General features: G+C 38.5%; 1 protein-coding gene and 1 non-coding gene across 2 annotated transcripts; both read left to right on the top strand.

The window, feature by feature from the left end:
- The first annotated feature begins 2,701 nt into the window (after window positions 1–2,701).
- LOC127643485 (40S ribosomal protein S3a-like) lies at window positions 2,702–16,678 on the top strand. The gene is made up of 6 exons (XM_052126283.1): window positions 2,702–2,781; window positions 3,337–3,440; window positions 3,769–3,956; window positions 15,060–15,268; window positions 15,960–16,069; window positions 16,501–16,678. The coding sequence occupies exons 1-6, from the start codon at window positions 2,720–2,722 to the stop codon at window positions 16,629–16,631; spliced, it is 804 nt and encodes a 267-aa protein (XP_051982243.1). The 5' UTR covers window positions 2,702–2,719; the 3' UTR covers window positions 16,632–16,678.
- Window positions 3,623–3,692, top strand: LOC127644481 (small nucleolar RNA SNORD73). The gene has a single exon (XR_007970664.1). It is a non-coding gene; the product is annotated as a small nucleolar RNA SNORD73 (small nucleolar RNA).
- Window positions 16,679–16,824: the final 146 nt, after the last annotated feature.

Here is a 16,824-nt window from a genome sequence, read left to right as displayed (position 1 = left end):
TAATAATTATTTAATTAATATGAATGTGAATGATGTCTCTGAATCAAACATATTACATCGGTTGTTTTCTCACCGGTTGACAGGCCTGTCACATGTTAAACTTTAAGTGGGCAAGTTTTTACAAATAAATAAACAGATTCTTCTACTCAAACTAATCATTGCTACTTGACTAAATGGGAAGAAGAGGAAGAACATGAGAGGGGTGAGATAATCATTCTGGAACAACAGAAAACCTGCAGCTGTGCAGAGATCCAGACATTAAGCAATCATGACAGAGATGCAAATTGCCCTTTGCAGTCTTTCTTTGTCATGCAAGCATAAAGACTGGTAACCTTGTTTCACTCACAGTATAATAACTCCGATTTATGATGAACAATTCTGTGAAATGTCACTTATAGAGTAATGTAAGCATATAACATATTAATGTATTATATTACTTCATTAATTCTGTGAATAAAAAGTAAAGTATATGCAAACTTTAATATTTACACGGACACGTCATTACACACCAGGGTCTTATAAAATAAATTAGTATTTAGGTATTTCTTAAATTTATCACACAACAGTGCTTCTGTGATAATTTTTTCTTAGGTATTTTCTCAAAAATTAATGTATTCTCTGTCTCATTATATTCACAGTATGATTCCATTGCCCCTCTGAGTCATTGCCAAGGAGTCAGCAGCACATTGACTTTGTTTCCTCTTTACAGTCCCTTTGGGGAACAGAATTAATGGCACAGGCTCTGTATCAACAAGGAACAATTTTTATTACTTCATATTGAGTTTTGGTTCTCGGAAAGTTTCAAAAGAAAAACAGCGTCTGAATAATGATGTTGGAAATAATCATATTCAGCTGCTCCACAGTGCTGCATTTATAAACAAGTATTTTAAATAAAATTATAACTTAGCATTGTTGTATTCCCAAAAGATGATGACAGTTAGTAGGAGTATTGCTAAAAGATAACTTTCTTTTTCCCCTTCTTAGTATTGTTGTATTCACAAGAGATGATGACAGTTAGCAGTAGTAGGAGTATTGCTAAAAGATAACTTTCTTTTTCCCTTTCTTAGCATTGTTGTATTCCCAAGAGATGATGACAGTTAGTAGTAGTAGGAGTATTGCTAAAAGATAACTTTCTTTTTTCCCCTTCTTAGCATTGTTGTATTCCCAAGAGATGGTGACAGTTAGTAGTAGTAGTAAGAGTATTGCAGCAGTATCTTACAAATTAAAGGGATAGTTCACCCAAAAATGAAAATTCTGACATAATTTACTCACAATCATGTTGTCCCGATCCCATATGGCTTTCAATCTTCAATGATCTCATATTTCATCTTTTCTCCATACTATGAAAGTGAATGGTGACATTAAACATAAAACATATCCTTTGTGTTCTAGGAAAGAAAGACATGCAGATTTGGAACGACATGAAGTTGAGCAAATGATGACATAATTTACATTTTTGGGTTAACTATCCCTCTGACATCCTTTTTATATTTTAAAATACAGCGTTTGTAATAACATTGATGTATGTATGATTAAAAAAGAAACTTACTGTTCAACTACAGATCCTCTCTGAGGGTACTACGTGTAACTACCAATCGTGTTACATGTATAAAAAAATATAATACATATTATGGTGAATTTATAAAAATGAAGCAATGTTCATCCTACCATTATGGAAGTATACTACAGTTGAAATATACTGATGTAATATTTTGCCCTCAGCCACCATGGAATAGTAATTACTTGGGCTGCGAATGGAATGGCATACTACCATTGATCTATGTAATATATATAGATCAGTGCATACTACCCATTCTATTCTTACTACTTCTACAGTCTATGGCAGAAATACTATGAATATCAAAGTCTTTCTAGCTAGTCAGCCCATTGTCGTCCATGTTTGGAATGCTCTTGGGAAGCTATTTCCAGTCATGCCAGTGAAGCTCCTATCTACTTGAATGGGGGAACACGGAAATCTCAAAAACGATGAGTTTTTGACCAACCTCATCAAAATCCTGATGAGGTTGGTCAGGATTAAGATCAAAGGACATTGGCTCTTTTACCTGTATGGCGGGACCGCTCTCTCTCTCTCTCGCTATACATATACGGTATTTCTATACATATATATTAATTATGGTATATATATATATATATATATATATATATATATATATATATATATATATATATATATATATATATATATATATATATATATATATATATATATATATATATATATATATATACATGGAGTGGTGGTGGTGTAGTGGGCTAAAGCACTAAACTGTTAAGCAGAAGGTTGTTGGTGTCCTTGAGCAAGGCACTTAACTCCAGGTTGCTCCGGGGGATTGTCCCTGTAATAAGGGCTCTGTAAGTCGCTTTGGACAAAAGCGTCTGGTACATGCATAAATGTAAAAGTAAATATGCATAGATCAGTGGACTTATTCTTCATCCGTTGACCGTTGGGCGCTAGAGCTCCCTGGTTGGGCGTTCTGATATCTCCCATTCATTTGAATTGAAGTGGCCCGTCTCTGATAAACAATCTCTGCTAGTGTGGTAGTATGGTCGATATAATCCATTTAACCACCAGATGTCGCGCTTGCGCATTACAGAGAGGCCAGTAAAATGCATTCTCGCGAGACACTATCGTTCTCGGACTCGCTTTAACTCTCGCGGTATTTCCTAATTTCCTCCTCTTTCACTCCCTGTGTTCAACATGGCAGTCGGCAAGAATAAGAGGCTGACAAAAGGTGGCAAAAAAGGTGCCAAAAAGAAGATGTAAGTTGCGAAATTCACCCATCGACTTTGTCATTACCCTGCTATAAGCTGTTGTGGAAGAAATTTGGTTTGTGTGGATAAAGGATGTTCGAGATAACGAGAGGATTGTATTCAGCAATCCTGCTAATCGGAATGGCACACTAATGGTTTGTGATGTTTGTGTTTGCTCTGGTTATTTTTAGACTAGTGGTTGGCAGGTATTACAAATATTTTGGGTTTACTGTTACTTGATTAAATCGTTTTAAGCAAAGAAAAAAAACATGATAGGTCCCAAGTAAAGCTAGCTAGGTTTCCCACGTAGTAGTTTTTTTTTTTAATCAGGGCACTAGTTCATAAGGACCTTTTAAAGTGATTTAAAAGCGTGCAAATGCTCTATTAATTACACTATGGCATAAACTTTACACTCTTTTTAGAGATCTCTTATACTTCAGAAACAACTTTGCCAGAAGTGCGAGTTAAACCCGGGTCAACGTTTCAAAGAGGTGTCATTGCAAAAAAAAATTCTTGAACATATATCTGTCTCAAACATATTTGTATGTCCGTCTTATCTTGCAGTGTTGATCCATTCTCCAAAAAGGATTGGTATGATGTCAAGGCACCAGCCATGTTCAACATCCGCAACCTGGGCAAGACCTTGGTCACCCGAACTCAGGGAACCAGTGAGTGTTTTTATGTCCACATGTGCCCGGTTTCTGTCTTTCCAACCAGATATGGAACATGTAAAGCAATAATTTTAGCAAATGGCAGGTTATTCTTTTCAGTGAAATAACATATGCCCCAGTTGTTTGATATGTTGTCAAAGTGCAATTGTAAAGTGGTCACCTTAACTTGGGACGGTGGGAATACATGATGACAATAGTTTCGGTCTTGGATGAAAAACTGTGATTATTGTTATGAGATTACCTGACATTCCCATCCTTACAAAAACATTTCCAACTATAGAGTTGGGTGCCAACTACAAGTTTACACCATCTTTCTCTAATCTAGGAATTGCCTCTGATGGTCTGAAGGGACGTGTGTTCGAGGTCAGCCTGGCTGATCTGCAGAACGATGAGGTTGCCTTCCGCAAGTTCAAGCTGATCACAGAAGACGTTCAGGGCAAAAACTGCCTCACCAACTTCCACGGCATGGATCTCACCCGTGATAAGATGTGCTCCATGGTCAAGAAGTGGCAGGTAAAGCATGTTACACATGGCTTTTACTAGGGATGTAACAATACATTGATCTAGATCGATGTTATTGATGTAATGCATAAATATTGATGTATATATGTTTTAATGTGGATGTTTATTTTGACACTAATGCCAGCCATGTCCGTACGCATTTCCGTATGATATTAATCTCACTTTATAAGCGCTAAATATGGTTCTTATGTGGGACACTGATGTGCACGGATTGATTGAATCCTGAAGTTGTGCTATGCTCTCTGTGCTTGCTTGTCAACAGGGCTCCGAGCTCCGGTTACAGGATAACGCAGAGTGGCTTGCATGTGCGATTTTATTTTTAAAATCGGTCTTCCCTCGATATCGTGACGCATGAAACACATACGCTGAATTTTCTATTTTAAAGCATTATGGGGAAAATTAACCATGTCAAACAGATATTCTGAACAGTGCTGAGAAGTGACCTGAGAGAAATTCCTGCCCTGTGCCTACATCAATTTCAAGACTTTTCACATCTACACATAAACACCCTTACTAACATTTATCACAGTAAACTGTAACAATTGTTTAATTCAATTCCTGTGGAAGTTGTAGCCAAGGAAAAACATTGGTGTGATCCAATACGGAAAGTGGAAAACTAAGTATACCTAGGCCTTTATGGTTTAGTACTCTGTGCTGTAATGGCTTAAAGTAGTTATTGTGCATTACTGTCTTGTTTGAAGCATGTCTTTTAGAGTAGTGGTCAACCGATATCGTTATTTTTACATTATCTGCATCGGACGGTTAGTTTGTTACAACGGTGCAGAGAATCGCCTGCTTGCGCGTGAAGCAGCCGTCTGAGATGTTTAAATGACCAATCGCAGCTTTTGTTATGTGCCATCGTGTTACCACAATAATAGACCGCCTTGCAATAGTCGAATTTAAATGGCACTGCATATCAATGCCGTGACAGACGTTCATAAGCTTGTAATGTTTAAAGAGCTTGGGTGTTTCATTTTCTCTCTCTCTTTGTAATGTGTCTGCATGTAATAATTACACTGACACACCACACTTACACCAGAGCCCTTAGACCAAGGTGAGTCTACAAGCTTGTCATAAAATAGCATAACACGGTGGTCCGATACGCTTTCCCCTTTGATAGAGATTATAAATCTAAATGATGATAATTCTACCTGTACTGTGGAAGGCTTTGTTTGGGAAATGTTAATGCATTATATTGTTACATTTTGTTGTTTTCTACCCCGAGATGGAAATAAATGCATTTTAGTATATATTGTCAAAAAGTATATATTGTCAAATTTCAGCATTCTCAAAATCTGCGATTTAAAGAAATATGCCATTACTATTGTCACATACAGTATCTCACAGAGTACACCCCTCACAGTTTTGTAAATATTTGATTATACCTTTTCATGTGACAACACTGAAGAAATGACACTTTGCTACAGTGTGAGGTAGTGAGTGTACAGCTTGTATAACAGTGTAAATTTGCTGTCCCCTCAAAATAACTCAACGCACAGCCATTAATGTCTAAACCGCTGGCAACAAAAGTGAGTACACCCCTAATTGAAAATGTCCAAATTGGGCCCAATTAGCCATTTTCCCTCCCCGGTGTCATGTGACTCGTTAGTGTTACAAGATCTCAGGTGTGAATGGGGAGCAGGTGTGTTAAATTTGGTGTCATCGCTCTCACGCTCCCTCATACTGGTCACTGGAATTTCAACATGGCACCTCATGGCAAAGAACTCCACTGAGGATCTGAAAAAAGAATTGTTGCTCTACATAAAGATGGCCTAGCCTATAAGAAGATTGCCAAGACCTTGAAACTGAGCTGTAGCACGGTGGCCAAAACCATACAGCGGTTTAACAGGACCGGTTCCACTCAGAACAGGCCTCGCCATGGTCAACCAAAGAAGTTACGTGCACGTGCTCTGCGTCATATCCAGAGGTTGTCTTTGGGGAAATAGACGTATGAGTGCTGCCAGCATTGCTGCAGAGGTTGAAGGGGTGGGGGGGTCAGCCTGTTAGTGCTCAGACCATACGTCGCACACTGCATCAAATTGGTCTGCATGGCTTTCGTGTCAGAAGGAAGCCTCTTCTAAAGATGATGCACAAGAAAGCCCGCAAACAGTTTGCTGAAGACAAGCAGACTAAGGACATGGATTACTGGAACCATGTCCTGTGGTCTGATGAGACCAAGATAAACGTATTTGGTTCAGATGGTGTCAAGCGTGTGTGGCGGAAACCAGGTGAGTACAAAGACAAGTTTGTCTTGCCTACAGTCAAGCATGGTGGTGGGAGTTTCATGGTGTGGGTTTGCATGAGTGCTGCCGGCACTGGGGAGCTACAGTTCATTGAGGGAACCATGAATGCCAACATGTACTGTGACATACTGAAGCAGAGGCATTCAGTATGCCCCATCTGTGGGGCATCCTCAAATGCAAGGTGGAGGAGCAAAATTTCTCTAACATCCACCAGCTCCGTGATGTCGTCATGGAGTTGAAGAGGACTCCAATGGCAACCTGTGGAGCTCTGGTGAACTCCATGCCCAAGAGGGTTAAAGCAGTGCTGGAAAATAATGGTGGCCACACAAAATATTGACACTTTTGGCCCAATTTGGACATTTTCTCTTAGGGGTGTACTCGCTTGTGGTTATGGCTGTGTGTTTAGTTATTTTGAGAGGACAGCAAATTTACACTGTTATACAAGCTGTACACTCACTACTTTACATTGTAGCAAAGTGTCATTTCTTCAGTGTTGTCACATGAAAAGGTATAATCAAATATTTACAAAAATGTGAGGGGTGTACTCTTGTGAGATACTGTATCTTCTGCAAAAATGAATGTCATTTAGACCGATTTTATACACAAACCTCCTGAAACTTACACATGTGGAGCACTTGTGCATATTCCTCTTAGCGCTGCGATTATTTTGATAAACGACTATTCTAACAATTATTCGGTTGATTATTGCAACGATTAATCATTAGCTCTTAACCGACTATTCAGCTTGTGCCTAGACTTAAAATTTTGTATAAAATGTGCTTGCTAACAATAAAGAGGATAAAATCATCTTTTAAACATATCTCTAAATGACATTCCCTGAATTTCAAGGAAGAATTTTCTTTATCAAGTTTAATTCCGTATAAATTCTTGTTCCAATTTTTCTAAATCAAGTCAACATAATATCGTATGTTGCTTCTCAGGTAAATGTATCTTGTTATAAGTAGGCTGTTTTTAGATGGCTTACAATATTTAAATATTGATTCAACATTCTTCAATAACATTTGTGTTCTGCAGTATAGCTACTAATGTAAATTGTTTTAGATATTATTTTTGAAAAATAAGCCAAAAAAGACTGATCAGAAACTTTGTAGAGTATAATGGGCTAAGACTACGCTCGCTCACTTTTATTATCACTTCGATCCATCTTTAATTTACAAAAACAATCTCTATTTTCTTAATAGAGCTGCGTATCGCCGATTTACTTAACAATAAGATACACACGTGACACGTAGGCTACAGTGTATTATGATTCATTATGTCTTAAACCATCACGTTATTAATATTAACTTTGCTACAGCAAACGTGCACGAGGGACGGGCATCCCAGCGCCAGGTGGTTCCTCAGTTGTGTGCATTTTCAATCTCCCACTTCACGTGGCTCAGACATGGCGCTGACCGCACAGAGAAATGCCAGTTTTGTAGTTTGATGTACTTCTTATTTTGAAGTTTAATAAAGGATGCATTAAAGATAATGCTGAATGCTAATGTCAGGTTGTTTGATTTTTAGATGCTCTGGCATGCAGGTTTTGCTTAAGTGGAATGCCAGATCCGGCTCTGCTTTATTTCATGATGACAGTGCTTCTGTATTTCCATATTTTGCGTTTTTTCTTTTATAGTTCTGTTATATTTTGTGATCTACATTGCCTGGAGCTGTTAGGAAAGTTTAGTTCACATCTGGATATGTTTTCTTCCTCCCCTCATTCAGGCGTGAGCTGCTGTGCTCCTCTCTCACGTCATCCTTAGTTTCACATGATCTCATGTTACGTTAACTCTTTCCCCGCCAGCATTTTTAAAAAAAAGTTGCCAGCCACCGCCAGGGTTTTTGACGATTTTTGCTAAACTTTAATGACCAGCAGAATATTTTCTTCCATGAATATATGAAGATGCTATATATCAAAATAAAGATCTGGGCCTCTGCTTTTAGGCAAAAATCTTCATTTGTTCTTTTTTATTGCGACTTGAACAGAGGTAGGTTTTGTCAAAAAACATTTCAGATAAAAAGCTGAGAAAAAGGCATGTTTATGTCTGATATTTTGAGCTTCTCATACTCCACTTCATGTTTGAGGCGATCGCAGTCTGTTTCTTTGATCAAAGAGTTGCGTACTCCTTCAAAACATGCGCAGGGGTGTTCCTTACCGTATAACACCTAAAACACGGAAACCCGGAAAATTCCGTGTTTGGCGGGGAAAGAGTTAATGAGATCAAATGACTATTCAAAGAACATTCTTGTGGACAATTTTTTTTTTGTCGATAATGGCGACTAATCGTTTCAGCCCCACTTAAGCCTCTAGTATACTTATTATAACAACTGCTTGATGTCTGCGTACAGTCGAACAAAAGCCTTTCAAAGTACACTTCATTTGACTGCATGCAAACACAAGTGGTTGGAGCATGCGTGCTACGACTGATGAGATAATGGACTTTCTCTTCAGGATTTTTGTCAAAAATATTTTTATGTTTCTTCAGACTGTAGTTATACAAATTCAGGTATATCCTGACCTCACACACACAAGCGTTCTTGACATGCAATTCCACTGTTGTATCCTCATTCGTACCTTGTAGAGTGAATTTGCGTCATGTGAACACTTGAGGTCATGACTGTGTACTTTGGACTTTTAAGCATGTGTTCTAGTAGCTTGGACCAAATCTGTGTCCCTTTTGAGAGCGATGGAGCAACTTCAAAGTAAAAGTAATTTACGTGCGCTATTATTAAATGTAACATTCACTGTGTGTTTGTAGTTTGTCTTTTTGTGAATGCGATTGCAAATGTGCACATACCGTATGTGGTTGCGGGACTACTGTCTATAATGTTATTTCGTCATTAGTGTGTATATATTAGGGATGGGCACGGGTACCGTAATTTCCGGACTATTGAGCGCACCTGAATATAAGCCGCACCCACTGAATTTTAAAAAATGTATTATTTTGAACATAAGCCGCACATGTCTATAAGCCGCAGGTGCCTACCGGTACATTGAAACAAATTAACTTTACACAGGCTTTAACGAAACACGGCTTGTAACAAAAATAAATAGGCTTTAACGAAACACGACTTGTAACAAAAATAAATCGGCTTTAACGAAACACTGTGTGGCAGCGGGGGCGTGGTCAAGCGCCCGTCCGGGAGAGAAAAGCGGTAAGGGCGCTTGCATCAAGTGTAGAAAACTGTCACACTGGTGCCAGTGTGACAGTTTTCCCAAGGAGGACATGTGAAGCAGGGCACTTGACGTTCCAGGTAAGGCTTTTAACATGATAGAATTCACAGTCCGCGGACGGGCCCTTAAATGTACAAAATAAAAGTATGCGATAAACAAAACTGCTGTGTGTTACATTGGTACACATGCCACATATCTTTGGAAAGCTAAATTTCTTGATTTTCTATTGATATAAACCATTTTAAGATACATTCACAACAGCAGGTACAATCTATATCTTTGTCAGACCACCAACATATAAACAACCAATAACAAAATTTAGGCAACTCACCTATGAAGCATCATAGTATTCCACTGATCCATAACTTCCCGACAAAAAGCGGTGTTGTTTCATTATCAAATGTCCAAATGATCAAATCAAGTAAAATGTTTAGTCCAAATCACATTATTACATCAATAAATATCCACAGACTCTTGTTGCATCATTTCAAAGCACCTGGCAGCTGTACCTAAACTTTCACATATTATCGGTAATAACTTCAGTTCAGATGTAAACATTTCCTATATCCGGTATCAAAATGGAAGCACGCACTCTGACCTTTCGATTGACACCTCATTTGACCCAATAGGAGCTTCCATGTCCTGTCCAAAGCCTTCAATACCCAACCACAGTCTGTGTCGAATGTAAGGGCATACCCACTTTCCTTTGTTTACTGATCAAACCAATTACATCGAAGAGTGGAAATGACTGATGCATCGTATAGCCAATGAAATTCTGAAAACAGTGATATGCAGCTTTAGTGGGAAGATTAAAGCACGGTTTTGTAATGTGTGTGTGCAAAATTGCCTTGCCATTACCGAGTGTGTCATGCGTCTGTGCGTAAAAATATTGGAGAGCTGTTTTGGAACTGTTTACACATTTGGCGATTTAAATATGGCGAAACGGACGCGAAAAACAGGATTTTCACCCCAGTATGTGATATAAGAAGGCATTTACTGTGGAAATGATGAGTTTGGAGATGAAATTTCTGAAAACAATACGGATAATTCGGAGGCAGAGGAAATGTTTATGGAGCGATGAGACATTGCTCTGGACAAGTAAGTGTTTTCTTGTGTTTTATAACATATATACTGTATATTCCGCATAAATAAGCTTTAGTTTGAATAATGAATACACATTTTGTAATTACCCTTTGTCGTGTGTTTCCTCAGTGAGTGTTTGAACCGTTTGTGCGTGTTTTTTATATTTGTTTGTGCGTGTGTGAGTTCATTGAGTGTTTGAACCGTTTGTGCGTGTTTTTTGTATTTGTTTGTGCGTGTGTGAGTTCATTGGGTGTTTGAACCGTTTGTGCATGTTTTTTGTATTTGTGCGTGTGTAAGGTTTTAGTTCATTGTTTGTTTCAGATCTATTGACATGCTATATAGATGTTTTGTATATTTACTGTAAATATGTATTTATATATTTACATAATATACACATTTTGTAATTACCCTTTGTCGTGTGTTTCCTCAGTGAGTGTTTGAACCGTTTGTGCGTGTTTTTTATATTTGTTCGCGTCCATTTATATATATATATATAAATAAATATAAGTTGAAAATAAGAATATATGTTGTGTTTGAGAGTCTATTTGTTACAATGTGGGGGAGGGGTAGGCCCATCTATTTGTTACAATGCTGAATTCATGGGGGAGGTGTAGGCCCATCAATTTGTTCCATAGTACATTGGCAAAGTATACAGTATTTACAGTAAATATACATACAATAATACATATTTACACAGTCGAAAAGAAAAACTATATATATATACATATATATATATATATATATATATATATATATATATATATATACATATGATATATACATATATATAGAAAAGATGGAAAAGTTGTGTCTAGCTTTGTAAATTACATTTATTTATTCTCACTGAATCAGATAGCGATTGGGAGCCGGATGCGGGCCACATAAAGTGGAGCAGCAGGACAGCACCTCATCAAGAGAGGAGGGCTTTCAGAGAGACCCTTGCTGAGGAGCTGGCAGAGTTGGGGTCTCACTCCACAGCCAGACCCGTATCTCCTGCTCCACGAAGAGCACATCACAGGCCGTTGCACATCACCAAATTTTGCACCGCTGGTCGTCTGAAGTGCAGGCAGTGTCATGCAAAGACACCAGTGAAGTACTCTTCCTGTGATGTGCCTTTGTGCTTTGTACTCAAATGTGACTGCTACAATGACTGGCATGTTGCTAGAAACGTACAATTTTATAATGGTTTGTAAATACTTTGTGTAAAAATTAATGTAAATAGTTTGTGTATATTTTATATAAACAAATTGTCCACCATAGCACTAGTTTTGACTCTTTTATATGCACAACATTTAGTTTCAAGAAGGGAAAAGGCACTCTAATGTGTTTATGCATCAGTTACTCTGTGTCAGCAAAACTAATAGTGGATATGGAATATGATAGCTCTAAGTGTCATCTTTCATTAGAGCCCAAAATTATGACTCTACGTTGAAGCGTTCAAAAGTAGTAGCCTTTTTGTCCTAGGTTACCAAAGGGTCCTTTTGGAGTATCCAAAAGGCACTTTTATAAAACGCCTGGGTGTACCCTTAGAAAAACGTGTAAAATATTCATTTTTTATGGTATTGTTATAACATTTGAACTTGGACTAGGTAAGGCTTCATGCTGTGATCCCATTGTGTTCTCAAGCTAATAGCTACAAGTTATAGTCATCTGCAGGCATCTGTATGCAAAAAAAAATTTCAGGCGGAAAAACAAACTTCTATTTCATTGTGTTCAAACTTCTATTACTCAAAATCAGTAGCACTTACAGTAATTCTGACTGCTGGGGAAAAAAGAGTGTCCCCTTTCAAATGTGACCAAAACCATGCATGTACTCCAAACGGTTCAAGAACAGCTTTAAATTTACTTTGGGTATGCCTTGATTAGGCGTTTTAGGCTAATTTTACAGGATTGGGAAGAGGTTAATGGCCACAGCAATGTTTACAATCAATTTTATAAAGTTTCTCAATTCTTGGTCTTCTATGCGCCAACACTAGACTGACGTGTGTGTCTGTCACTCTCTCACACACTCTCTGCTGCCTTTTTATGCCGCTCTCCCCACGCTTACTGAAATTAGACACAGGTGTTAGACATTACCGGCAGCCATATCACCCTGCATCTCTTTCCCGGTTGCCCACTAAAGCTAAGCAGGGTTGAACCTGGCCAGTACCTGGATGGGAGACCTCCTGGGGAAAACCAAGGTTGCTGCTGGAAGTGGTATTAGGGAGGCCAGCAGGGGGTGCTCACCCTGCGGCCTGTGTGGGTCCTAATGCCCCAGTATAGTGACGGGGACACTATACTGTAAAAAAGGCACCATCCTTCGGATGAGATGTTAAACCGAGGTCCTGACTCTCTGTGGTCATTAAAAATCCCAGGACACTTCTTGTAAAGAGTAGGGGTGTAGCCCCGGTGTCCTGGCCAAATACACCCCATTGGCCCCTATCTACCATGGCATCGTATTAATCTCCATCCCTGAATTGGCTACATAAGTATACTCTCTCCTCTCCACCAATAGCTGGTGGGCGTTCTGGCGCACTATGGCTGCCGTCGCATCATCCAGGTGGATGCTGCACACTGGTGGTGGTTGAGGAGATTCCCCCTATACTATGTAAAGCGCTTTGAGTGCCTAGAAAAGCGCTATATATAAATGCAAGGAATTATTATTATTAATTAGCTCAGGTGTAAGCGCCCTTACCGCTTTTCTCTCCCGGACGGGCGCTTGACCACGCCCCTGCTGCCAAACACGGCTTGTAACAAAAAAAAAATAGCTGTAAACAGTAGCCTAGAAAGTCATTGTCACTATCTTCCTCTTGTGCACATGAAACCACTGAAGTCATCTCCTTCGGTGTCGGAGTTGAATAGCCTCAGCTTTAGTTGTCTTTTTGCACTTGAGTGAATTCATCATGCTGCTGTTTCCAACGTCTCCCGTGCAGCAGCTCTATTTCCTTTTCCAACAGCCAGATCAATCACCTTCAACTTGAAAGCTGCATCATATGCATTTCTCTGTGTCTTGAGGGTGACAAAATGACTACCGTAATCAGAATGATGGGAAGTTTGAGCGTGCTCAATTTAATCTAAACGGTAAACAAAAAAGTTGTTTGACCTTAACCCGTTCGGCAATTTCATTGGTCTAATGAAAGCTTCATGCTGCCAAAAAACTGAGCACGTCAAAATGTTTTTTATTTTTTTTATAAAATTTGAAAGCGGGAAAAATCCATATATTAGCCGCGTCGTTGTTTAAGCCGCGAGGTTCAAAGCGTGGGAAAAAAGTTGCGGCTTATAGTCCGGAAATTACGGTACTCTGATGTGGCAACGATGATCGACGGTGATCAAGCATGTGATTTTTCACTTCGAAATTCGGTGACAATTACCTGACAACTAAACACAAACGTGTCAACGAGTGAGTGTTTTTAATTTTGAGGTTGATTACGATGTGATTTTGAGGTGTACATTGATTGTCAGAGACGTCTCCTTGCAACCATCTGATATACAATGCTGCAATGATATCGTTACGATAATCAAGAGTGCAATTAATCATGTTTCCCCAAAACATTTGCTTGACACATTTATCATTTAATGTAAGAACTTTGACCCATTAATGGATATTATTTAAAAAAAAAAAGTGAATGTTTGTTACTGACTGTAAACCTCCCTGCACTGGGTGCCAAAGTGTTTGCATGAAGTAACACACAGTTTAATATTTCTGCACAAGTTTCCAAGTTAGAAGTGCTACATAGTGTCATTCCGTTGCACTTTTCCCAGTTGAAAGGTAGAAATTCCGACTCTCTGAGTTGAATGGAACGCTTAATGAATAATCACAGAAACAACAATGCAGTGCATCACGCTTTCCCCACAGGAGTGAATACTTGGGAGTCACACACACCAGGCACGTGGTAGTGGACTCGACGTGCTGAAGCACATACAGCCAGGCGAGTGTTTCAAACAGCTTGACAGAGCGCAGCTATTTAGCTGGATCAGAATGCAGTGGCTTCAAAACTTAATTTCAACTTGACACGCATATTGAAGACGCGATGTTATGGCGTCTCCTGTTAAGCCAACTGTGATTTTTAAAAATAGACTTCAGACAGTCAATAAAAACTGGTGCGCTCTTTACTAAGATTACTACGGTAGCCTGAAGGCAGAACAGACCAGACTGACGTGCGTTGTGCACATTCTTTCATTGGACAGCGAATCTTCACAATGACAAAATATGCAATCTTGTGTACATTTTGAAACTATTCATTATTATAGACTGTTATAAAAGAATCAGAGGATACTCTAGAACATCAAGATGCAATGCAGCAACCAAATACATTTGTCAGACACTTATATATGTAGTTATGTACATGTCACTGCCCCTTAAGTACTCAATGAGTGTACTTGGACGATTTATATAAATGTAATGTAATATTTTAAATTGTGTGGTATATCGGCCAAGTGGCCACACTGCTCTGGATATTAGCATCATCCAAAATCATATCTGTCGACCTTTTTAGAGATTACACTTTTTCTGTATCATATTCTTGGGTCTTTTTTTTTTTTTTTTTATACTTGACTCCTTTTTTAGTAATTTATGCAGGTTTGAAACTAGTAATGTTTGCTTTTTCCCACTAGACAATGATTGAGGCCCATGTTGATGTGAAGACCACTGATGGCTATCTCCTCCGCCTGTTCTGTGTGGGATTCACCAAAAAGCGCACCAACCAGATCAGAAAGACCTCCTATGCTCAGCACCAGCAGGTCCGTCAGATCCGCAAGAAGATGATGGAGATCATGACCCGTGAGGTTCAGACCAATGACCTCAAGGAGGTGGTCAACAAACTGTACGTATGAAGTTTTCCACATCATCCATGGCCATTTTGTTAAATTGTTTTAGTTTGATGAAATGGAATGTTTGTTTAAAGGGGTATTTCCCCCAAAATGAAAATTTCCATATTGTACACGCCTTTAATGTTGTTTCAAATGCATCACTTTCCTCCGTGTAACACAAAAATGAATGTTGGGCAGAATGACAGCCTTGGTCACCATTCACTTGCATTTCTTGAAAGTGGAAAAAGATGCAACAAAAGTCATTTGTGACCAAGACCCACATGCTGCCTAACATCTTTGTATTTCATGGAAGAAAGTAATCTGGGTTTTAAATAACCCTTTAAGGGTAAGTAAATGATGACCACTTTCATTTTGAGCTGTACTTTCTATTAAAATACTTGTGGATTATTGATATTGTGGAATATAAACTTCTATATTACATGCTTAATTTTAGTGGTCCTTTTTTAGGATTTATTTTTCACTTGTACACTTTTTTTGTTTTTTTAATCAAAAAGTACTCTGTGCCATTGAAGTAACTTTGGTTTAAATACTGGTGCCATAGTTATGAAGTGATCAACTCGCACATTATAGGTTGCATATGCACCTGTTTTTGTTAGCAGACTGATCTTTGGCCGTTATGCAACTATTACTTTACACCAACAAAAGCAGCGGTATGCAATAACTGTTTCCCCTCCTGTTATGCAGTATTCCTGACAGTGTGGGCAAGGACATTGAAAAGGCCTGTCAATCCATTTACCCTCTACATGATGTCTATGTCAGGAAGGTTAAGATGTTGAAGAAGCCCAAATTTGAGCGTAAGTGACACTACACTTTTTTTTGTGTGTGTGTGTGTGTACTTTTAACTAGAACATTGAACATCCATTTTGTTTTGTTTTTTTTTTTTCTCTTTAGTTTTCTTTAAAAGGTCTTCCCAAGTTATAAAATCTGTATTTGGGAGTTAAAATATGTTTGTTTGCCTTGACTGACACTAATATATATATATATATATATATATATATATATAGTTTTTTTGTTGTAAATTGTCAAAGTCTGTTTTATCACTTCATATTTTTCCCTCACTTGATTCAGAACTTTTGGTTTTTGATTTATTCAGCAAATGATTTGGGGGTTGATTATCTGATGGAATTAATTTCTTGGAGTAGGTGTTAGATACACTGTAGAAAGAAACTGAATATCTAGTTTTGTGAATGTAATATTAAGGTGCATGTATTGTATTGTTGAACAGTTGGTAAGCTGATGGAGCTGCATGGTGAGGGTGGAGGCACCGTTGCTGCTGCTAAACCTGCGGAGGGTGACACTGGGGCCAAGGTGGAGAGAGCTGATGGATATGAGCCCCCCATCCAGGAGTCTGTCTGAAACTCTTTAAGACAAACAGCTGGTGTCAATAAACATGTAAATTTGAATCTCTTGCGTGCTGTTTTCTGTCTTTATGCAATGCACAGCAAACATTTCCATGTTGATCATGCGCTCATACCTCATCTCAGACAAGACACTTGTGTTGGATTTTAGTTACATTGTGACTGCAGAGCTGCATAGTTGGTGAAATTAA

This window comes from Xyrauchen texanus, chromosome 5 (assembly GCF_025860055.1).
Source record: "Xyrauchen texanus isolate HMW12.3.18 chromosome 5, RBS_HiC_50CHRs, whole genome shotgun sequence".
NCBI lineage: Eukaryota > Metazoa > Chordata > Actinopteri > Cypriniformes > Catostomidae > Xyrauchen > Xyrauchen texanus.
This window is presented reverse-complemented; position numbering and strand designations above follow the sequence as displayed.

Excerpts from the sequence above, each read along its gene's own strand:
- LOC127643485 (XM_052126283.1), top strand. The coding sequence starts at position 2,720 with ATGGCAGTCGGCAAGAATAAGAGGCTGACAAAAGGTGGCAAAAAAGGT. Across the intron at positions 2,782-3,336 it reads AAAGGTGCCAAAAAGAAGAT|TGTTGATCCATTCTCCAAAA; the intron begins GTAAGTTGCGAA and ends CTTATCTTGCAG. Across the intron at positions 16,070-16,500 it reads GAAGAAGCCCAAATTTGAGC|TTGGTAAGCTGATGGAGCTG; the intron begins GTAAGTGACACT and ends ATTGTTGAACAG.